Raw genomic sequence first — 24034 nt, forward strand, 5'->3', positions numbered from 1 at the left:
AAATAGTAATTATTGTTCTTGCCTCTTTCCTCTTCCTTTCCCTGTCCCTTCCTTTTCTTCTCTCCCACCCTGTTCTTCCTAAGTCTTCTGACCTTATTTCTTAGGCATCCAAGAATACTACAAATTTGTCTCATTTTTCCCTGGCATAGTAATTCATTCCTTCCTTTTTTTTGTACTTTCTCTTTCTGGATCATGTTGGAAGAATTAATGTTAATTCTCAAATATACTTTCAAGGTGTTTAAATTAAAACACAAAGCAGCATATTAATTTCCTTGGGCTGCCTTAGAAAATTACTACAAAGTTGTATCTTAAAATAACAGAAATGTATTTTCTCACAGGACCTGAGGCCAGAAGTCTGACATCCAGGTTGTGGGCAGGGCTGCCCTCTCTCCAGAGACTCTTGGGCAGATTCCATTCCTTGTCTCCTCCAGCTTCTGGTGGTTGCCTGTGTTTCCTGGCTTACAGCCACACTACTCTAATCTGTTATTGTTCCTTCAAATTATGGGAAACTTAAAGTTTTCAAATAGTCACTAAAGTAACATAACCTCAGCTCTAGTCAATCGGTATATGGCAGTCACTTGGACACAGTGACAAAGGTAGACACATGGTCACATCACCTACTCCCCTGTGTGTCCCTGCATCTCTCTGTCTCTTATTAGGATACATGTGATTTTATTTATATCTGGATACTCTAGGATAAACTCTTCTTAAAATTCTTAATCACCTCTTTTGCAATATTAAATAATATTCAGATTCTGGGGATTAAGAAGTGAATATGTCTTCGTAGGGGGCATTTTTTTTTTCTTTTAAGGAAAAGAGGCAGTTTTCTCCCTCTTTCCTTTAAAAGAATTTTTCAAATCATTTTATTTAGAAATCAAAGTAATTATCCAGCAACTGGAGTTCTAGGACTCTCATGGTAGGAAAGATTTGCTTGGCAACATCTAGAGAATTAACATCTCTTCGAGTATACAATTAAAAGATTTATGGTCCTTACCACAATATTGAGCCACAAAGTGAGCCTCAACTAATTCCAAAGAACTGGTATCATGAAGATAATCATAATGGGTGAAAACAAGGTATATTAGCTATCTTATTCTTGAATTTTAGTTAGATGTTGACATTAAAGCTTTAATTATTTATTCTTAAATTATGACAGACCCATTAGTAATTTCATATGCCATTTCCAAAATTACTCTTTTGTAATATTTAATGAAGTGTTACGTTTGTCCAATAACAGCATATTGTAACAATATTATAATATTTAAGCCATTTTCTCTATATATTTAATATTTGCCCTACTACCAAACATATTAGTCAGCCCTGATATTTTTCATTTTTCTTTAAGATAGAGCCAGATCTGTCTTGAGAAAAAATATTAAAAGATCATTGTCATTCTGTAGGACCCCAGCAGTAAAGTCTGGAACCCTTTTCTGCTCTGGCATGGCCCCCTCCCTTTGACTTCAATTGGGCTCTTGCCCTCTCTTTACCAAAATACATTCAAAAGAAAGACTCAGTGAGGTATTCTCAGGGAAACATAAATGACTAAAGTCAATTCCAACCCAATATAACTCTCCCATTGTAATAACCAAGTGGTTATAGGAATACAATTACAGTAGTGCAAAATTACAGATAGGAGGAATGTTTTCAGTTTTATTGCAGTGTAAGGTGAGTGTATATAGTTGACAGTATTGTATATTTCAAAATAACCTGAAGAGAAGATTTTAAATGTTCTCCTCACTAAGAAATGATAAATGTTGGGACACCTTTGCAGGAAACAGCTTTCTTCCTTTCTATCTCTAATATGGTATCATAGCATGTGTAGTTACTTTTTATTTTGATTATGTGTTTAATATATACAATATATACTGAAATGTTTAGTATATGAAATATTGTTACTATAGAGTAACATATGTATTATAACTTATGTCAGTATGCTTTTGTTAAAATTCACAGAAAACTCAATTTGGCTTAAATAGTGAAGGGAACGGTTGTTTCATCCAATCAGAAAATCCAGAGATGGGGCAGGATATCATTGTTTTGACTAAGGTTTCAATTTAATTTTTCTGAGCTATTCTCAGTACTGCAGTCCCCCATATACTGGGTTCCTTTTAGGCTGACTTCATTTTTGGTGGCAGGACACCTTCTAATAATAACTAGGGCTGTCCGTATTATTGAACTAAAGGCCTGAACTTTGCTCTGAGTGGACTCATCACTTGTCTACCCTTGAGTCACTGTGTCCAAGTGACCGCTATACACTAATTGACTAGAGGTGAGGTTGTTACTTCAGTGAATATTTGTTATGCTATATACTTGATTTTCCAAACTCTCTTGTAACTGTGGCTTTGACATACCACCTTGGCAAGTCAGATACAGCTACGTTAGAATCTGAACCTGAAGCTAGTGAAAAAAGAAATGGAAATACATAGAGTCCATTCTGCTAAGGGTGACAGCAGTGGTAGTAGCTATAATCATTTACCAGAAATAGCAGAGGCAGTGAGCAGTACCAGCATCAGTCATGTATTGGTGTGACAGTCACTGCTATCTGGATCCATTGATGGTGGCAGACATGTATTTATAAGACTAGTTCTGTAGATGATTTTGACCATTGTTAACAGCTAGATAGCTTGCAGGCCTAGTTCTGGCCCTCCTAGAGATTTTTAAATAAATCAGTATGTTATTTTTTATTTTACATTAGCATAAATTCATTTCTGTTATTTGCAACAAAAAGCCCTTACTGATACAGTATCTTTCCCTGATTCAGTGCCTGGGGAATGGTGTTACTCTCATTGTTCTAGCCCATTTAGAGCCTATTTCTGAAGGTGGAGGTCTGGTTAATTCCACCCAAACTACATGGCTGCTATCCAGTGAGAGAGAGGAGGAAAGGACATTGGGAAAGCCACCCCTAAAAAAAGAATATTAATGGTCTTTAATGTCTGCAAAGCGAACTGACTAATTGATTCTTTATATTTGTTTTCTTATACCATTAAAGTGATCCAAGTGACAAGCTTTCTGAAGCAGATGAAACCTTGATTGTTATCGAGGCTGTAAGAGAAGCTACTTTGCCAAAATGTCCTCCTGAAGATGTCCCACTTTTTGAAAATATTATAGGAGATATTTTTCCAGAAGTGACAGTTTTAAAAGTAAATCAACTTGCCTTGGAGGTAAAAAGATCTTTCAAAATCATCACAAATTATTTAGCTATGGAATATAAATTTCTCAATTATTTTCAACTTCTGAAATGAGGATAATAGTGTCTGTTCTTCCCACTTTGAAAGGGTGCCTGGAGAATCAAATTAGATCAGCATTATGACAAAAACTTAAACTGTTAATATTCTGTAATTATTAAAATTACATATTATAATTATAAAGCCCTTTATTGTTTCTCTTATATCTAGAGCCTCACAGTAGTTGCCTTAGGCTAGGTGAGAACTCACTGTCTCTTGTTAATATTATTACAGAGCTTCATACCACACCCTGCATTCCAGTATTTTCCCATATGGCCACCAGAGTTGCTTTCCTTAAATATACATTTGATCACGTTAGCAAAGCAACTGCTGAATCAATGTTGCCTCAATACAAGATTGACATTAAGTATTTTGGCATCTAAGGCCTTTCACAATCTGGCTGGACTAGGTTGTCTTCTCAGTATATCCTGTTCTTCTTCCTTCCTCCTCTTCCTCTCTTCCCTGTTATTTCTACCTTGAACTTCTATTATCTGACTTTTCCAGGACTTTATCAGGTGTCAGGCCATTAAACATGCCGATTCCTTTCCCTGAAACCCAAAGAAAAAAAAAAGTTTTAAAAATTTATTTAGAAAACAAACCACTTCATAATTATTTGTTCTTTAAATATAACTAATAGGCTATGTACATAACTTTATATACAACAAGAACAGAATTCATGTTATTTCTGAGCACACATGAAAAACTTACACACAAAATGACCATTCCTTAGGTGATGTAGGAAGGTTTAAATAACTCTCTTGAAAACTATCTGGACCAGGGGTTATGAGAGGATAGCTCTTTCATGGTCCTAATCTATGAAATTAAATCTAAAATTTATTAATTTAAAATTTATATCTCCATAGTGGTTGTACTAATTTACATTTAAAACCACAAAGTATGAGGGTTCCCTTTCCTCCACATCCTCACCAGGATTTGTTATTGCCTCTCTTTTGGATATAAGCCATCTTAACTGGGGTAAGATAATATCTCATTGTAGTTTGATTTGTATTTCTCTAATGATCAATAATGTTGCCTATGTTTCCATTACCCATTTGCCATTTGTAAGTCTTCTTTTGAGAAATGTCTATTCAAGTCAAGAGAACAGTTTGGAAGTTGCTCAAAAAACTAAAAACAGAGCTACTATATTGACTAGGAGTGGTGAGAGAGGGCATCCTTGTCTTGTGCCTGTTTTCAAAGGGACTGCTTCCAGTTTTTGCCCATTTAGTGTGATATGTGGGTTTGTCATAAATTGCTCTTATTATTTTGAGATACATTCCATCAATACTGGGTTTATGGAGAGTTTTTAGCATAAAGTGCTGTTGAATTTTGTCGAAAGCCTTCTCTGCATCTATTGAGATAATCACGTGGTTTTGTCTTTGGTTCTGGTTATGTGATGGATTACGTTTATAGATTTGCGTATGTTGAACCAGCCTTGCATCCCCGGGATGAAGCCTACTTCATCGTGATGGGTAAGCTTTTTGATGTGCTGTTGAATTTTGTTTGCCACTGTTTATTAAGGATTTTCGCATCAATGTTCATCATGGATATTGGCCTGAAATTTTCCTTTTTAATTGTGTCTCTGCCAGGCTTTGGTATTAGGATGATATTGGTCGCATAAAATGAGTTAGGGAGGATTCCCTCTTTTGGTATTGTTTGAAATAGTTTGAGAAGGAATAGTACCAGCTCCTCTTTGTACCTCTGGTATAATTTGGCTGTGAACCCATCTGGTCTTGGACTTTTTTTTGGTTGGTAGGCTATTACTTGTTGCCTCAACCTCAGACCTTGTTAATTGGTCTATTCAGGGATTCAACTTCTTCCTGCTTTAGTCTTGGGAAGGTGTAAGTGTCCAAGAATTTATCCATTTCTTCTAGATTTACTGGTTTATGTGCATAGAAGTGTTTGTAGTAATCTCTGATGGTAGTTTGTATTTCTATGGGATTGGCAGTGATATCCCCTTTATCATTTTTTATTGCATCTATTTGGTTCTTCTCCCTTTTCTTCTTTATATTTTCTTTTAGTGTAGGATAATTGATGGTTATACGCTGGTAACCTCTGGTTCTTCAATGTCAAAGAATGGGTTCTTAATCTGGGGGTGGATCTATGAATTTGCTATTAGGTCTCCGTAAATGTAAAATTTTGTGTTCACTGTATTTTTCTGGAGACAGTAGTAATAATTTTCATTATTCTCAGAGACTGAGGTTGGTGAACTAAAAAAATCAAGAACTAGGGCAGTTACCTAACCAGGGAGAACGAGCCGGCACGCTGGTAGCAGAGGCTATGGCAGGCTGCGGAGGCACTGGGAGCCACTGAGTGACCCTCCTCGTCCATTCGGACCCTTCCCCCATCCACCCAACCGTGGTCCGCGCCCCACGCCCCACACCCATGGCCGTGCCAACCCCACACAGTTCCCTGGACTCCGCGCCCTGCGTCGCTGACCAATTCGCAGCTTCGCACCACTGCAGCCAGTCTCACCTGGCTGCACCGCCCGCCCACTACCCCGGCCACAGCCCCTGCTCCCACCACAGCACCTGAAAAGACAGCGACAGCTGCGGAGAACGCTGCTAAGTGCAAGAGAGCGCAGCCCGACCGCGGGACCTACTTACTCGCCTTACTGATTGTCATGTTTTTATGAGGTTACAACTTTTCAAAGAACTTTTGTATGCAAAGGAACTTTTTTAAAAGGACGCCTCCAATTTATATTTAAACCAAAGAAGGATCTCGGGCAATTTGGGGTTTTGGGTTTTAGCTTCGTTTCTAAGTCTTCTCTTTGTTGACTTTGGGGCTCGGGTGTCCCACCTGCTTCGGGCTCCCGAGGACGTTCTGGGGCCCCACATCAATGAGGCAGCCACCTGGCGACACGCTGCTCCCATCTTTCTCCAAGTTCGCATCTGGCCAGGAGGGAAGGGAGAAGACACTGCATCAAGCAAGTGCTCCGAATAACCGCTGGCGGGAGGAGCTCTCCCACGTGAAGTGACTTCCCCCGTGCTTCCTGGCCGCCCTTGTGACCTGGCGGCGGCAACTGTGGCCACAGGACTGGAGAGCTGCAGACCCCGTGCCGCTTGCGTGGTAGCAGCCTGGCGCTCGTACCCCGTGAGAGACGGAGGAGTTCAACGATCTCCTGGACCTGGACTTTATCCTCTCCAATTTGCTGTCCCATCCGGAGTCGGTGGCTGCCACTGTGTCCTCATCAGTATCAGCGTCTTCCTCATCTTCCCCAACGAGCCGCGGCCCTGCCAGCGCTCCCTCCACCTGCAGTTTCAGCTATCCGATCCCGGCGGGAGCAACCCAGGCGTCGCACCCGGCGGAGGCCTCCTGTATGGCAGGGAGTCCGCTACCCTCCTACGGTTCTCTTCAACCTGGCTGGCATCAAAGACTTGAACCCCTCTGGGGGATTCATAGCGGAGCTCCTGCGGCCGGAATTGGACCCAGTGTACATTCCCCGGCAGCAGCCGCCGCCAGGTGACGGGCTGATAGGCAAGTTTGTGCTGAAGGCTCGCTGAGTGCCCCGGGCAGCGAGTACCGCAGCCCGTCGGTCATCAGTGTCAGCAAATGCAGTCCTGACCGCAGCCACCTGGCAGTGGTGGCGCCCTACAATGGCGATCCACCGCACATGTGCCCCAAGATTAAGCAGGAGGCAGTCTCCTCTTGCACCCACTTGGGCTCTGGACCCCCTCTGAGCAATGGCCACCGCCCGGCAGCACACGACTTACGCCTGGGGCGGCAGCACCCCAGCAGGACTACCCTGACCCTGGGTCCTGAGGAACTGCTGAGCAGCAGGGACTGTCATCCTGCCATACAGCCCACCTCCCGCCCTGCTTCCATCCCCACACTGGGCCCAATTACCCATCCTTCCTGCCTGACCAGATGCAGCCCCAAGTCCCGCCGCTCCATTAACAAGAACTCGTGCCACCCGGTTCCTGCATGCCAGAGAAGCCCAAGCCAAACAGGGAAGACAATCATGGCCCTGGAAAAGGACCACCACCCACACTGTGATTACACAGGCTGCAGCAAAACCGACACAAAGAGTTCCCATCTCAAGGCACACCTGTAAACCTACACAGGTGAGAAACCTTACCACTGTGACAGGGATGGCTGTGGATGGAAATTCGCCCACCCAAATGAACTCACCAGGCACTACCGTAAACACATTGGGCACCGTGCATTCCAGTGCCAGAAATGCCACCGAGCATTTTCCAGGTCAGACCACCTCGCCTTACATATGAAGAGACATTTTTAAATCCCAGACAGTAGATATATGACCCACACTGCCAGAGGAGAATTCGGTATTTTTCTACCTATCACACTGTCTTCCCAATGAGGGGAGGAGCCCAGCTAGAAAGCTCTACAATCATGGTCAGGTTCCCAGCTCAGTCAACTTTTGAGTGGATAATCAGCAAAAATGAGGAATCCAAAAGACAAAAATTAAAGAACCGTTGGGGTCTGTGGCTGAATCTTCTGTCATTCTAGTTCTAAATTGGTCTTGAATATTCCTGGACTTATAAAATCCCAAGGGGGTAACTGGAAGTTGTGGATATCAGGGTATAAATTATATCCATGAGTTGGGGGAGGAAAGACCAGAATTCCCTTGAATTGTGTATTGATGCAATATAAGCATAAAAGGTTGCCTTGTATTTTCTTTACCTTCTAAAAGCCATTATTATGATGTTAGAAGAAGAGGAAGAAATTCAGGTACAGAAAACATGTTTAAATAGCCTAAATGATGGTACTTGGTGAGTCTTGGTTCTAAAGGTACCAAAGGAGGAAGCCAGAGTTTTCAAACTGCTGCATACTTTGACAAGGAAAATCTATATTTGTCTTCCAATCTACATTTATGACCTAAGTCTGGTAATATACCTGGTTTACTTCTTTGGCATTTTTATGCAATCTGTTATGCACTGTGGTTTCAGATGTGCAATAATTTGTACAATGGTTTATTCCCAAGTATGCCTTAAGCAGGACAAATGTTTTTTTCTATATAGTTCCTTGCCTTAATAAATATATAATATAAATTGTAGAAAAAAATCAAGAACTACTATCTTAAATGGTAATTGGTACTTAGTTAAGAGAGATTTTGGAAGATAAAAATTTAAGGGTTCAATTTGCAATGCATTTTAAATTTATGTATTTATTTCCTTTTAGAAAGCAATATATACTGCAACTCAACAATTAGGTTTACAAAACTGGTCATCTCAGAAAGAGAAGATTATACAGTTTTATAATCAACTTCAGGTAAGCATAAAATAGCATGTTAGCAATCCTTTACCTGTGTTTCAATAGGAATTAAATCAAGAGCAAAAATGTAATAATAATAATAAAAGAGATGTTACAGGTGTATTTTTTCAAGTAAAGTGATTTATTAACTATTAGTCAAGATTTTATTCTTTGACCTTCACATTAACTCAACAAATGTATGTTTTCACCTTCATTTTTTTAATACATACACATAAAAACCCTACAAATATAATGCAAAATATTCTGTGTTCCATTGCTATACCTTCTTTGAATTTCCTGTCTTCCATGAATGAACCATTTGGATAAACATCAGAATGGGCACTTCCCTGATTACTAGTAAGATTGTGTATCCTTTTTTATGCTTATTAGCCATTTAAGTTTTCTATGAATTGCCTGATTATGTCATGTACTCATTTTTTAGTTGGGTTGTTTGTCTTTCTGTCAGCAAATGTATAGATTTTTCATTATGCATTATATACCATTCTTCTACTACTTTTCTTTTTTCTTCTTTCATCTTTCTTTTTCTTCTTCAAGATAGAGTCTCACTCTGTCACCCAATTTGGAGTGGAGTGGTACAATCGTAGCTCACTGCAACCTCCAACTCCTAGGGTACAGATACATGCCACTGTGCATGACTAATTCTCTTAATTTTTATAGAGGCAAGTTTATGCTATGTTGCCCAGGCTGGTCTCAAACTCATGGCCTTAAGCAGTCTCCCTGTCTTGACCTCTCCAAGTGCTTGGATCACAGGCATGAGCCACCATGCCCAGCCTATATCATAATTCTTTGTTGGTTATGTGCATTGCAAATAAATTCTCTGAGTCTCGGCTTTTTTTTTTTTTTTTAGTTTTAAAATGTCCACTTTATTCCATATAACACTTAACCAGATATGATTTACCTCTGAGGAAGAGATGGCGCGTGAGACTGATCTATAGTAAAACACTCTAAGAAACACAGTCCAATTTTATACATTTCCAGGCATCCCTAGACAAGGGTGTCACAATGCACAATGCAGAAACAGGTATCACTACTACATTTTACATAAAAGGGAAATATCAATAAACTTAAGAAAGTAGTAAATTCACCTGTCCCTTAAAATATGTGTATGCAATTGTTACAAAGCTATAGTAAATGGTTTATAAAATGTAATTTTATTTTATGTTACTCTGCTGTTACATAGGGTATAACATTTTCACAAGGCTTTTTTGGGACTACAGTCAATGATTAGCAACACACAATAGTGGTCCAACTTTCTAAATAATAATCACTAGACAAACTGGACACCCTCTCACATGTGCACAAATCTTCATGGAAAAGTAGTAAAGTTTTAGACTTGGACTTGTACACTTTAATTTATTTCCCCTTTCTAGTGTATTAAGAAATGATATGCACTTTAATTTGCCAAAAGCAATGCTTGTATTCCGGCAGCAAGATGCTACTTCTATTACATAGTAAAGTGAATATCAGAACTACAAAGGCAGTAGGTGTAAGTGAATTTTTATTGGGAAGGGAGATTGTCAACTTGAACAGCAGCAAATAAAAAGTGAATAAGGAAACTCCCTGTTGCCAGAGATATATATGACCTCCTTATGTGATTATAGGAGACATTTCAATTTGTTACTCCTAGCCAGAGATGGCAAGTGCTTCCCCATTCAGCTAATACTTCTGGATTTCTACTAAAAGAATACATAAAGAGCATGGAAAAGTTGCTTATTGAAAGGAAACCCCCTAAGAGCAAGGGAGGGAATGTAGAAATTGAAGTTATGTGGAACACTTCAAATTATAATTAACTACATTTTCATATCTTCACAGTAATACAAAACACAGTCACTTGCAGAACTGGTTCAGATTGCTTAAATACCAAATACATTTTTAGTTCTCTACGTAAGTGTTTAGAAGTTATTTATGTTTCTGTGAAATGAGGCTATTAATACTTTCTACAGCAGTAACTTCACACCAGGAAGGCCAAGACAAACACAAATCAAGGAATGAAGTTTTCCCAAAGCTGCAGTGTGAAAAGACCATAAGCAGTTGATTCCATATACATGAATGGGTTTCTTTGCTATAGGAAATCCAAGCGGAATAAGGAATGGAGATGTGTAAAAAGGTTTCTTGAAGGAAAGAAGGATAAAACCCTGTCTGGATTTAGTTTTCAGCCCCTTCTCCTGCATTACATTCTTCTCCTGCACTGTCTGATGTCCCAAGTGTTAGGCTGCATCTAAGCAACTGCATGATGAGGGTGCTGTCTTTGTCTGAGTCTTCATTCAGTGTATCAGGTTCAGCAATGGCCTCCTCAAAAGCTGTTTTAGCCAGCATGCAAGCAAGCTCTGGGTTATTAAGAATTTCATGGTGAAATACAGAAAAGTTAAGAGCAAGCCCCAGGTAGATTGGGTGTGTGGGTTGCATCTTTTTCTTGCTTATATCAAATGCCTCTTGGTAAGCTCCTTGGCAATTATCTATCATTTGTTTTTGATCATCACCACATGCAACTTCAGCAAGGTACTGGAAATAATCACTCTTCATTTTCAAATAGAAGACCTTACTCTCTGGGTTAGTTACATTGGCTATTATTTATCCAACCATTCCAGGACAGTAGTGCAGATGGATCTCAGCTCGGACTCCACTTTCTCCTGATAGTCCTTAATTAGCTGCAACTTCCTTTCAGAGGTGTCGGTTTTCTGCTAAATGCTCGAGATGACCCTCCAGGTGGACCTGCAGCCCCCAACCATGTTCTTGTAGGCCGTGGAGAGCAGGTTATGCTCCTCATTGGACGGATCAGCACCCTGCTTGGTCATTGCCTTCATGCAGGTGGCCATGCTGTCGTAGCACTTGGCCTGCTCAGCCAGCTTGGCCTTCTTGATCAGCTCCATCTTCTCCATGGCTGGCCCAGACCGAGGTGGGTGAAGGGCGAGGAGAGTGAGGGTGAGCGCCCACCTGGAGCAGGAGGAGCCTGGAGAGGTTCACATCTCCATGGCTGTAACACAAGTCCAAGGCTTGGCTTTTTAGAAATGTCTATTGTGCTCAGTTGTGAAAAGACATTTTTAATGCAGAAGATACATTTTTATAAATATTTTTACCTGTCTTTGAAAAGATATTTACTATAAATTTTTCTTTTTCTATTTTTTTAAATCATACTTTAAGTTCTGGGGTATATGTGCAGATCTCGCAGGATTGTTGTGTAGGTACACACATGCCATGGTGGTTTGCTGTCTTCATCCCCCCATCACCTATATTAGGCATTTCTCCCAGTGTTATCCCTCCCCAACATCCCCGCCCCATGCTGTGCCTCCCCTACACCCCCACCTTCCAATAGACCCTGGTGAGTGATATTCCCCTCCCTGCACCCATGTGTTCTCATTGTTCAATACCCGCCTATGAGTGAGAACATGGGATATTTGGTTTTCTGTTCTTGTTTCAGTTTGCTGAGAATGATGGTTTCCAGATTCATCCATGTCCCTACAAAGGAAATGAACTCTCCTGTTTTATAACTGCATAGTATTCCATGGTGTATATGTGCCACATTTTCTTTATCCAGTCTATGTTTGATGGACATTTGGGTTGGGTACAGGTCTTTGCTATTGTAAACAGTGCTGCAATGAACATACGTGTACATGTGTCTTTTTAATAGAACAAGTTATAATCCTTTGCGTATTTACCCAGTAGTGGGATTGCTGGGTCACATGGAATTTCTATTTCTAGATCCTTGAGGAATCGTCACATTGTCTTCCACAATGGTTGAACTAATTTACACTCCCACCAACAGTGTAAAAGTGTTCCTATTTCTCTACATCCTCTCCAGCATCTGTTGTCTCCAGATTTTTTAATGATTGCCATTATAACTGGTGTGAGATGGTAGCTCAATGTGCATTTGATTTGCATTTCACTAATGACCAGTGATGATGAGCATTTTTTCATGTTTGTTGGCCTCATATATGTCTTCTTTTGAAAAGTGTCTGTTCATATCCTTTGCCCACTTTTGAATGGGTTTGTCTTTTTCTTGTAAATCTGCTTTAGTTCTTTGTAGATTCTGGATATTAGCCCTTTGTCTGATGGGCAGATTGCAAAAAGTTTTTCCCATTCTGTTGGTTGCCAGTTCACTCTAATGATTGTTTCTTTTGCTGTGCAGAAGCTCTTTAGTTTAATTAGATCCCATTTGTCTATTTAGGCTTTTGTTGCCATTGCTTTTTGTGTTTCAGTCATGAAGTCCTTTCCTGTGCCAATGTCCTGAATGGTATTGCCTAGGTTTTCTTCTAGGGCTTTTATGGTGTTAGGTCTTATGTTTAAATCTTTAATCCATCTGGAGTTAAGTTTTGTATAAGGTATAAGGAAGGGGACCAGTTTCAGCTTTCTGCACATGTCTAGCCAGTTTTCCCAACATCATTTATCGAACAGTGAATCTTTTCCCCATTGCTTGTTTTTGTCAGGCTTGTCAAAGATCACATGGTTGTAGATGTGTGATGTTACTTCTGAGGCATCTGTTCTGTTCCATTCGTCTATATCTCTCTTTTGGTAACGGTACCATGCTGTTTTGATTACTGTAGCTTTGTAGTATAGTTTGAAGTCAGGTAGCATGACTCCTCCAGCTTTGTTTTTTTTTTTACTTAGGTTAATCTTGGCTATGTGGGCTCTCTTTTGGTTCCATATGAAGTTTAAATTGGTGTTTTCCAGTTCTGTAAAGAAGATCAAGGGTAGCTTGATGGAGTTAGCATTGAATCTATAAATTACTTTGGGCAGTATGGCCATTTTCATGATATTGATTTTTCCTAACCATGAGCATAGAATGTTTTTCCATCTGTTTGTGTCCTCTCTTATTTCCTTGAGCAGTGGTTTGTAGTTCTCCTTGAAGAGGTCCTTCACATCCCTTGTTAGTTGTATTCCTAGGTATTTTATTCTCTTTGTAGCAAAACCATGCTGAATAGTTGAAAGGTAAAAGTGTTCCCCTTAAGAATTGGAATAAGACAAGGATGTCCACTCTCACCACTCTTATGCAACTTAGTACTGAAAGTCCTAGCCAGAGCAACCAGGTAAAAGAAAGAAATAAAAGACATCCAAATAGGAAAAGAGGAAGTTAAATTATGTCTCTTCACTGATGGCATGACTCTGTACCTATTATGAAAAAAAAAAAAAAAAAAAAAAAAAAAAAAAAAAAAAAAAAAAAAAAAACAAAAAAAAAAAAAAAAAAAAAAAAAAAAAAAAAAAGCTGAAAGATTCCTAGATCTGATAAACAACTTCAGCAAAGTTTCAGGACACAAAATCAATGAAAAAATATTAGTAAATCAGTAGCATTTTTATACACCAATAACATTCACACTGACAGCCAAATAAGAAACACAAACTCATTTATTATAACCACACACAAAAATGAAATACTTAGGAATGTATTTAATACCCAGATTTAGGCCAACCTGAAATATTTATCTCAGTCATACCTACCCAGTTTCCCAGGCCCAAACCATTAAATAAATATCATAAGCCTTGAGAATCTGCCTTAGAAAGCCAAGAAGATTTCCCCTTGTTTCCAGATTGACCATTCTTCTTGGCCTCAGAGGCATTAATGCAGTTATGGAAATATTTCTTATCAGTTGCACAGAATTTGCCTTGGCAAGGAGGAAATGTGTAGTGCAATTCTAATCAGCCATAACAATCCTGGCCAATGAATTGAGACTTATCTGAATACCTTCCAAGATCAAGGTGATGTTTCCTTAAGCACTGGATGTTTAACGCTCTTATAACCAGCTCTACAGTGCAATTGCATTGTTTATAGGATGGAGACAAGTTAATGCTTGGCTTCTACATAAGAAATGTAATCCTTAAGGGACACATGGTACCCTCAAAAGAGAAATGGTTTTTTACATTTGATGGGGTCCCTAAGTGGAATCTACTACATAAATTCAAGGTTGGGGATGGTATAGGTTGACAACGCCTCCCACATGGGTTCTCAGTTCAGTCCTAATAATCAAGTTTAGTTCATGTATTTAGAGTGACTGACTGTTTGTGGGCAGTTAGTCCAACCTAATCTGTTTACCATGCCATCATCCACATAGCATTTGCCTCTGTTTCACAGAATGAGCACCACAGAATGAGCAATGGAAATAGGGGTGGGGAATATATCCAAGTGTATTGACAGATGTTTTGCATGACTGACACAAGTGCTAAGCCACCTCTGCTGTTTCTGACAGACTTTTCAGTATTCATTATTAAGGGGAATAATGATTAAATTGTAGTCAGTTCTCACTGACAGGGGATGGCAGTCCCAGAAGTCAGTTATATTAAAGGCTCCTTTGATAGTTTGGGGTAGCTACATCAGGGCATTTTTCTCTCAGAGGAAGGTTAGAGGGATAGTTATGAAAGAAAAAAGATCTTCAATATTCCTACTCCCCATACCTCCCAGAGTCAGATATTTTTTCCCCAGGTGTTTGCGTTTTTTGCTCTCCCTGTACTGTGACAAAAGTAGTATATCTCATTTCAGTAGTTTTGTGGGGTTTTTTAGACAGGTCTTGCTCTTTTGTTCAGGCTGGAGTACAGTGGCATAATCATGATTCACTACAGCCTTGATTTCCTGGGCTTATTCTCCTGCCTCAGCCTCCCAAGGGACTACAGGTATATGCCACCATCTCCAGCTAACTGTTTTGTATTTTTTTTAGAAATGGCATTTGCCATATTGCTCAGGCTTGCCTCTAATTCCTGGACTCAAGCAATCCACCTACCATGGCCTCCCAAAGTGTTGGGATTACCAACGTGAGCCACTGTACCCAGCATTTCAATAGTTTTCATCATAGTTATTTTCCAAACATTCCTTACTTGCACCCACACCTTTTATCCTGAAGTGCTAGATGCAAGATAGACAAGGATATTTTTATAAAACTTACGGAGAACCATTATATCCTCCTCTTTGGCCTGCTTGGGCCGCTGTAGAAAAATTAATCCAGCAGTGTATTCAACCAAGTACAGTAGTTGTCCTATTCTTATAATCTAATACCGATACAGGAGTTAAGAAGAAATCACTTAGGCAGATAGTAAGGGTATGGGAGTCCTCAGTAAGGCTTTTCTCTATAAGGCAAAGCTGCCCCAAATCATTTTCTAACAAAGAGCAGCCTGTAAAGTCGAGCTGCAGACATAGACAAGCAAGCTGGGAGCTTGCAGAGTGAATGCTGGTAGGAACTAGGGACTAGACATGTTCAAGATGTCAGCTCCATCTTCCCTTCTCTTTGTCAGCCACATGTACTGTAAGGAGCAGACAAGATGGTGATGATCAACTGGAAAGCCCATTTGCATAATAAGATTAGGGTGGGGTGACCAGCCCTCCCTGCTCACTATGTACCTGATCTAACCAACCTGTGAGCACTATGTAAATCAGACACCACCTCCTCAAACCTGACGATAAAATTTGGCGCATCCATTGCTAGCTGGTCCTTTCCACTCCACGACCCCTTTCTCTGCAGGGAAAGCTGTTTCTCTACCTATTAAACCTCTGTTCCTAAACTCCTCATGTGTGTCCATGTCCTAAATTTTCCTGGTGCATGACAACAAACCTCAGGGTATATATGCCAGGCAACGTAGCCACTTCAATACCATATCAATCCAAGATAATTCAGGTAGTTAAACCATAATTAAATTCAAATTCCCTAGGCCCCATTTTAGTTAGCCTGCCACCTGGAATATGTACAAACAGGGGTGACCTGGGTTGTCATTGGGGAAAGAAAGAAGCATCTTGCTCAGAAAGGTTAGGACTGAATGCCAGATTTTCAAAATGGGTGTGTATAATACCTCATCTCTTTCATACTGCTCATTACCCAGGAAGCAGATGAAAGGAAATGATTGCTTTCTGAGGACACTCATATTCAATGACCAGACTTTCTTGGTAACCATCAAGGGACAATGGTGTAGCTGGAATCAGCTGATTGGACTGGTCAGTGAGGCACCATCGATGTCCTCAAGAGAGGGGATTAAAGATTTGACGTAGTCAATCTACCAAGAGTCTGTGGGATTCATGCCCTGTTAGGGCTTCCCCCATTCACTGTAAGACAACTGCATCGGCTTTTGGCAGGTATCAGATGTCTGGTATGTAGTAGTAGATTCTGTATCAGAAACATGCAGTTCTTTATTTTGTACCATTTTAGGATGGTGAACATATTGCAATGTCCAGTATGACATATCCATATGGCAATTATGACAATCTGGGTAGGACAGACTCAGCCAATTGATTCTGGACAATCTTATCAAATTCTCACCATTGGTCCATTAGCACTTACATAATTTGGTCAGTAGCCATCATTTGTTTCCACAGTTTACAGTTCTGAAGAAAGGTATCATTGATCTTCTAGTCTGTGATTTTCCAAGTGACAGACCAAAAAGCTAGTTTACTGACAAGCCCCAGCAGTCATAGTTCTGCCCACTGAACAGAGTGAATAAGTCTGCTTTTGATTCTTCATGGCTGACTCTGAGGCTGAACAGTAAGTCATCAGGTTTCAGCTCAGTTGACCCATCAATAAATCAGACCCAGGCATTTATGGAAATCTTTGTGAATCTAGATCTCCATTGAGCCAGCAGTTTTGTTTCAGGCAGTAAAGTTAGGAATAAAGTTTATCCAGAGGGATAGTTGTCACTCTTTCATGAATCACCATGGCCAAGCTAGCTGCATTCTTGAATATACAAGTTCCACTGGATAAGGTTTTTTGGGCTCTTCTCACTTTGCCATATATAGTGGCTGGGACTGTCAGATCAGAGAAACGTAAGGCCTCTGTGAGGGAGACAGTAGCATAACTGAAAATATATTTTAGCTTTATCCATATTTGATTTTATTGTATTATATAATACCTTATTAAAAACAATAATTCCTTTAATGCTGTTAAAACAGTCCAGAAGAGACTGTGAGGATCCAAGTATGTTAATACAGACCACTATAACAAAATAACATAGACTGGTTAGCTTAAACAACAGATACTTATTTCTCATAGTTCTGGAGACTAGGAAGTCTAAGATTAAGATACTGGCAGATCTGGTTCCTGGTGAAACCCCTCCTCCTGGTTTGCAGACAGTCACCTTCCTACTGTGTCCTCACATGACAGAGAGAGAAATGGAGAGATAGCACTCCAGTTTATCTTTCCTTTCCCTTTCCCTCTTTCCTTCCTTCCTTCCTTTTTTTTTTTTTTTTTTTTAAGACAGGGTCTCACTCTGCTGTTGCCCAGTCTGGAATGCTGTGGCAATTGCAGCTCACTGCAGCCACCTCTCAGGCCCAAGTGACCCTCCTGCCTTAGCCCCTTGAGTAGCTGGGACTACATACATGAGCCACCAAGTCTAGCTAATTTCTATACATTTTGTAGAGACAGGGCTTCACTACATTGCCCAGGCTTATCTTCCTTTTCCTTTAAGGACACGAATTCCATCATGGAGACTCTACCCTCAACCTCATCTTACCTAATTATCTTCCAAGGGCCCCACTTCCAAATGTCATCATACTAGGGATTAGAGTTTCAACATATAAATTTGGTGGGGAGTAGGGGAGACACAGACATTCAGTCCATAACACCAATAAAAGGTAGTTGTGGTTGGAATGGAGAGAAGATGAAATCAAATTGTTTTATAGGATATGAGGGGATTTAAAAAAGCAAATATTCTACATTGGACAATTGGTATATAATGGTTTTATTTAGTAGATTAGGGAAATAAGAGAAGGAATAAGTTTGAAAACGAGGTATAGGTTGGATTATGTTTGACAATCATATGAGACACACAGGTAGAAATGTTTAGTAGACTATTTGAAATTTGACTCTGGCACTTAGAAACAAAGACTAGGGAAAATGTCTAAGTTAGGAAGTATTAGGATCCAGGTCATAGTTAAAGACCAGATTGTTGCGATTGGATAGGGACAATATGGAAGAAAGAGACAAGAATGAATTAGGGAAGATTAACATGGAAAAGAGAATCAGGGCTCAAGAAAAGAGAAGAAAAGTATAAGAAGAAAAGAGAAGTGGAAAATGAGATAAACTCTTAAATATCAATAAATGAAAATTATTCTTTAAATTTTAAGATTAGATTTCTGACGATTTTAGCATTAGCCTAGTCAATGAAAGCAGAAGTCAAGAGTACAGTGGATTCAACAATAATTTGAAGGAATAATCAATGGATATAGAGATGTATTTATAAAAAAACTTAAAATTGTTAATGAATGAATAAATCTGTAAATTTTGTTTTAGGTTTGTGTTGGTGTAATGTTAGTGGGCCCAACAGGTGGAGGAAAGACAACAGTCAGAAAAATTTTGGAAAAAGCATTAACACTGTTACCAATTGCAGACTTCTTATCAGTTGCAGAAAGAAAATTTGCTTCAAAGGTAAATGTTTTGTTAAATAAAATGTTTCTCTATTTGTTTATATTTTATCTTACACTTTAGTTAATGTTTTGTGTTCCCTTTTTGTTGGTGTTTTCATTACTTATTAAACTTGTTGCTAGGAATTTTGTAGTTAAGAATCATAATGAGTGGAATTTTTCAATTAAATCTCAAACTGGTCATTACCAGTTTTTTAAAAAAACTATTGTATATTTATTTTGTATGTAGACACCTTAATAAATGAACTTTTAATTTCTGATTTTTTAAGGTATCAATTGAATTATCTTCAAATTAAAATAATTTTGTCTTTTTGACTATTTATATAACTTCAATTCTCATCTCAAAGAATTAACTTTCCAAGACTATGTTAACTATAATAGTTGTTCCTTGCTTTATCTGGAATGTATTTAACATTTCTTCACTTAATATGATATTTGATCTTGGTTGCTGATAAACATTCCTTTACATACTTTGGAAATTTCTATTCCCATTACACTTTCGTTTTTTGGCTGTTGGAATTTATTAAATTATTTTCAGCATCTTTTTTTTTTATCTTTTAACTGGTTAATGCAATAAACTATGTTGATTTGTTAACATTAACTTGTCCTTGAATTCCTTGCATATTGCCTACTTAGTCATTATATATTTTTATTCAGTATAAAGTCAGACTTCACTAAATAGTATATATTTCAATTGTCTTATTTAATTATTTATTGTTGGTAACATATTCCAAATATTTAGAAATTCAAGTTCCTGGTTATGTGGATTTTTTTTTCAGTTAGTGGGAAATATCCTGCTTCACGATGATACATGTGGTACTTCATAATTTTTTCTCTTTTTCCTCCATGCAAATTTTCCTTCTTGAAAAATCTCAATTAGTTCTTATGCAGTTATTGTAACTAATAAAAGGTGAATTATCACAGCAATAATAATAATAATATATATGGGCTACCTAAAAAGGGCCAAGCAGGGTGCTAAAACACTTTTGCTTGAATTATTTAATTCTCACAACAACTGTAAAGACAGTAATTTGCTTTATTAAAAACAGCTTTCAAGTACAAAAGTAGTATGTATAACTGTGAGAAATTTGGAAAATAAAATATGAAGAAATAATAATCACCTAGAATAATAATACAGTAAAATATGAAAACATTGTACTGTATTAGCTTTATTTATTCTACACTAAATATATTTTGAAATAACTGAGATAGTACTATGCATAAGAAATCTTAGTTTTTCCAACCTTGGAATTTTCACCTAATGTTATATGCTGAAAATTAACCTCACGTTGTTAAACATTTCTGACAAATATCCCAATTACTGTATTCTGTATATATGAGTATACTATAATTTATTTAATGATTTTCTCATGTTTAATAGTTTTAGGTTTTTGTTTTTCCAAGTTATAACTGTAATAAACATACTTGGGATGATGGTAGGGCCTGAGGTAATGAAATTATTTTGATCATCCTTCTTAGTTTATGACTTTCTTCTCATTGGTCTGTTCAAGACCTTCTTTTTGTTTTAGTTTAGTTTTGTTTAATTTATTTACTTTATTTTCTTACCTTTCTTTTCCCGCCTCATCATAGGAACACTCCTTGCTATATGCCTTTAGATATGTGTGTATCTTTAAAAAATTTTATACCCAAGAATGTAATTGCTGGTTGGCAGGGTATAAGTTCACTGTATACTGCCAGGTAAAATTAACACAACATATGGTTAACCATTTTAAAGGGTACATTTTGGTGACATTTAATGCATTCGCAATGTTGTGCAATTACGACCTCTCTCTAGTTTCCAGATATTTGTATCACCCCAGGAAAACACCCCTTTCCCATTAAGAAATCACTCCCTATTCTATCTTCCCATTCCCTGGAAGCAACTAATTGGCTTTCTGTTTCTATGGATTTGCATATTTTGGCAGAGATGTATATATAGATATATATCTGAATTGTTTCTACCTTTTGGGTGTAATGAATATTACTGTCGTAAACATTTGTGCATAAGTTGAGTGGACATATGCTTTCATTTCTCTTGGATAGGTACTAGTAGTAGAATATAGGTAAAATATTGGATCTTATGGTAATTCTGTGTTTGGCTTTTTGAGGAACCACCAAAATGTTTTCCACAGGAATTACATCATTTTAATTTGCCATTAGCACTGTATGAGACTTTGGTTTCTCCATATCCTCACCAACATTTATTATTTTCCATGTTATTTTTTATTCTAGTGAATGTGAAGTACTATCTCATTGTACTTTTGATGGTTGAATGCTTTTTATATGCTTATTGGCCATTTGTATATCTTCTCTAGAGACATGTCTGTTCATGTTTCTCCATTTTTAAATTAGATTGTTATCTTTTTGTTGTTGAGAGTTCTTTTTTTTTTTGTAGTCTAAATTCTGGGGTACATGTGCAGATCTTGCAGGATTGTTGCATAGGTACACACATGCCATGGTGGTTTGCTGTCTCCATTCCCCCATCACCTACATACATAAGCCATTTCTCCCGGTGTTATCCCTCCCCAACCTCCCTGCCTACTGCTGTCCCTCCCCTACCCCCCACCACGCAATAGACGCCAGTGTGTGCTGTTCCCCTCCCTGTATCCATGTGTTCTCATTGTTCAACACCCACCTATGAGTGAGAACATGTGGTGTTTGGTTTTCTGTTCTTGTGTCAGTTTGCTGAGAATGATGGATTCCAGAGGCATCCATGTCCCTGAAAAGGACATGAACTCATTGTTTCTTATGGCTGTGTAGTATTCCATGGTGTATATGCGCCACATTTTCCTTGTCCAGTCTATCATTGATGGCATTTGGGTTGGTTCCAGGTGTTTGCTATTGTAAACAGTGCCACAATGAATATATATGTACATGTGTCCTTAAAATAGAACGATTTGTAATCCTTTGGGTATATACTCAGTAATGAGATTGCTGGGTCAAATAGAATTTCTATTTCTAGATCCTTGAGGATTCGCCATACTGTCTTCCACAATGGTTGAACTAATTTACACTCCCACCAACAGTGTAAAAGCATTCCTATATCTCCACATCCTCTCCAGCATAAGTTGTCTCCTGATTTTTTAATGATCACCATTCTAACTGGCATGAGATGGCATCTCATTGTGGTTTGGATTTGCATTTCTGTAATGACCAGTGATGATGAGCATTTTTTCATATGTTTGTTGGCTGCAAAAATGTCTTCTTTTGAAAAGTGTCTGTTCATATCCTTTGCCTACTTTTGTGTGGGTTTGTTTGTTTTTTTCTTGTAAACCTGCTTTAGTTCTTTGTAGATTCTGGATATAGCCCTTTGTCAGATGGGTAGATTGCAAGAATTTTTTCCCATTTTATTGGTTGCCAGTTCACTCTAATAATTGTTTCTTTTGCTGCACAAAAGCTCTTAAGTTAATTAGATCTCATTTGTCTATTTTGACTTTGTTGCCGTTGCTTTTGGTGTTTTAGTCATGAAGTCCATGCCCATGCCTGTGTCCTGAATGGTATTGCCTAGGTTTTCTTCTAGGGTTTTTATGGTGTTAGGTTTTATGTTTAAATCTTTAATCCATCTGGAGTTAATTTTAGTGTAAGGTGTAAGGAAGGAGTCCAGTTTCAGCTTTCTGCACATGGCTAGCCAGTTTTCTCAACACCATTTATTAAATAGGAAATCCTTTCCCCATTGCTTGTTTTTGTCAGACTTGTCAAATATCACATGGTTGTAGATGTTTGATATTACTTCTGAGGCCTCTGTTCTCTTCCACTCGTCTGTATCTCTGTTTTGCTACCAGTACCATGCTGTTTTGATTACGGTAGCTTTGTAGTATAGTTTGAAGTCAGGTAGTGTGATGCCTCAAGCTTTGTTCTTTTTGCTTAGGTTTGTCTTGGCTATGTGGGCTCTCTTGTGGTTCCAATTGAAGTTTAAAGTGGTCTTTTCCAGTTCTGTGAAGAAGGTCAATGGTAGCTTGAGGGGGATAGCATTGAATCTATAAATTACTTTGGGCAATATGGCCATTTTCACAATATTCATCTTACTAACCATGAGCATGGAATCTTTTTCCATCTGTTTGTGTCCTCTCTTATTTTCTTGAGCAGTGGTTTGTAGTTCTCCTTGAAGAGATCCTTCATATCCCTTGTTAGTTGTATTCCTAGGTATTTTATTCTCGTTGTAGCAATTGTGAATGGGAGTTTGCTCATGATTTGGCTCTCTGTTAGTCTGTTATTGGTGTATAGAAATGCACGTGATTTCTGCACATGGATTTTGTATCCTGAGACTTCACTGAATTTGCTTATCATTTTAAGGAGATTTTGGGCTGAGACGATGGGGTCTTCTAAATATGCAATCATGTAGTCTGCCAGACAATTTGACTTCCTCTTTTCCTAATTGAATACTTTTATTTCTTTTTCTTGCCTGATTGCTCTGGATAGAACTTCCAATACTATATTGAATAAGTGGTGAGAGATGGCATCCTTGTCTAGTACCAGTTTTCAAAGAGAATGCTTCCAATTTTTGTCCATTCAATATGATATTGGCTGTGGATTTGTCTTAAATAGCTGTTATTATTTGGAGATATGCTCCATTGATACCTGGCTTATTGAGGGTTTTTAGCATAAAGGGCTGTTGAATTTTGTCGAAGGCCTTCTCTGCATCCATTGATAGAATCATGTGCTTTTTGTCTTTGGCTCAGTTTATGTGATGGCTTATGTTTATAGATTTGGGTATGTTGAACCAGCCTTGCATCCCCAGGTGAAGCCTACTTGATCATGATGGATAAGCTTTTTGATGTTGTTGCATTTGGTTTGCCAATATTTTATTGAAGATTTTTGCATTGATATTCATCATGGATATTGGCCTGAAGTTTTGTTTTTCAGTTGTGTCTCTGCCAGATTTTGGTATCAGGATGATGTTGGTCTCATGAAATGAGTTAGGAGGGATTCCCCTTCTTTGTATGGTTTGGAATAGTTTCATAAGAAATGGGACCAGCTCCTCATTGTATGTCTGGTAGAATTTGGCCGTGAATCTATCTGGGCCTGGACTTTTTTTGGTTCATAGGCTATTAATTACTGCCTCAACTTCAGACCTTGTTATTGGCCTCTTCATGGTTATATTCTGGACACAAAACTCATATCAGATTGTTACCTGCAAATATTTTTTTCCTGTTCTGTGAGTTATCTTTTCCCTTTCTTAATGTGGAATGAAGTGAAGGGATCCAACTTTATTCTTTTGCATAGGGATATCCAGCTCTTCCTGCACTATTTG

At 38.5% G+C, this 24034-nt stretch overlaps 1 protein-coding gene and 1 pseudogene across 1 annotated transcript in view; one reads left to right on the top strand and one right to left on the bottom strand.

Moving 5' to 3' along the window:
* Positions 1-24034, top strand: part of DNAH14 (dynein axonemal heavy chain 14) — a 400020-nt gene that overhangs the window by 178755 nt on the left and 197231 nt on the right. The window contains exons 35-37 of the mRNA XM_037737730.1: positions 2990-3161; positions 8364-8453; positions 18653-18787. Coding sequence (XP_037593658.1) covers positions 2990-3161; positions 8364-8453; positions 18653-18787 — 397 coding nt within the window. The remainder of the gene's footprint in view (positions 1-2989; positions 3162-8363; positions 8454-18652; positions 18788-24034) is intronic.
* On the bottom strand, positions 10602-11335 carry LOC108302722 (annotated as a pseudogene).

The sequence above is a fragment of the Cebus imitator genome, unplaced genomic scaffold, assembly GCF_001604975.1.
Source record: "Cebus imitator isolate Cc_AM_T3 unplaced genomic scaffold, Cebus_imitator-1.0 Scaffold42, whole genome shotgun sequence".
NCBI classification, from domain to species: domain Eukaryota; kingdom Metazoa; phylum Chordata; class Mammalia; order Primates; family Cebidae; genus Cebus; species Cebus imitator.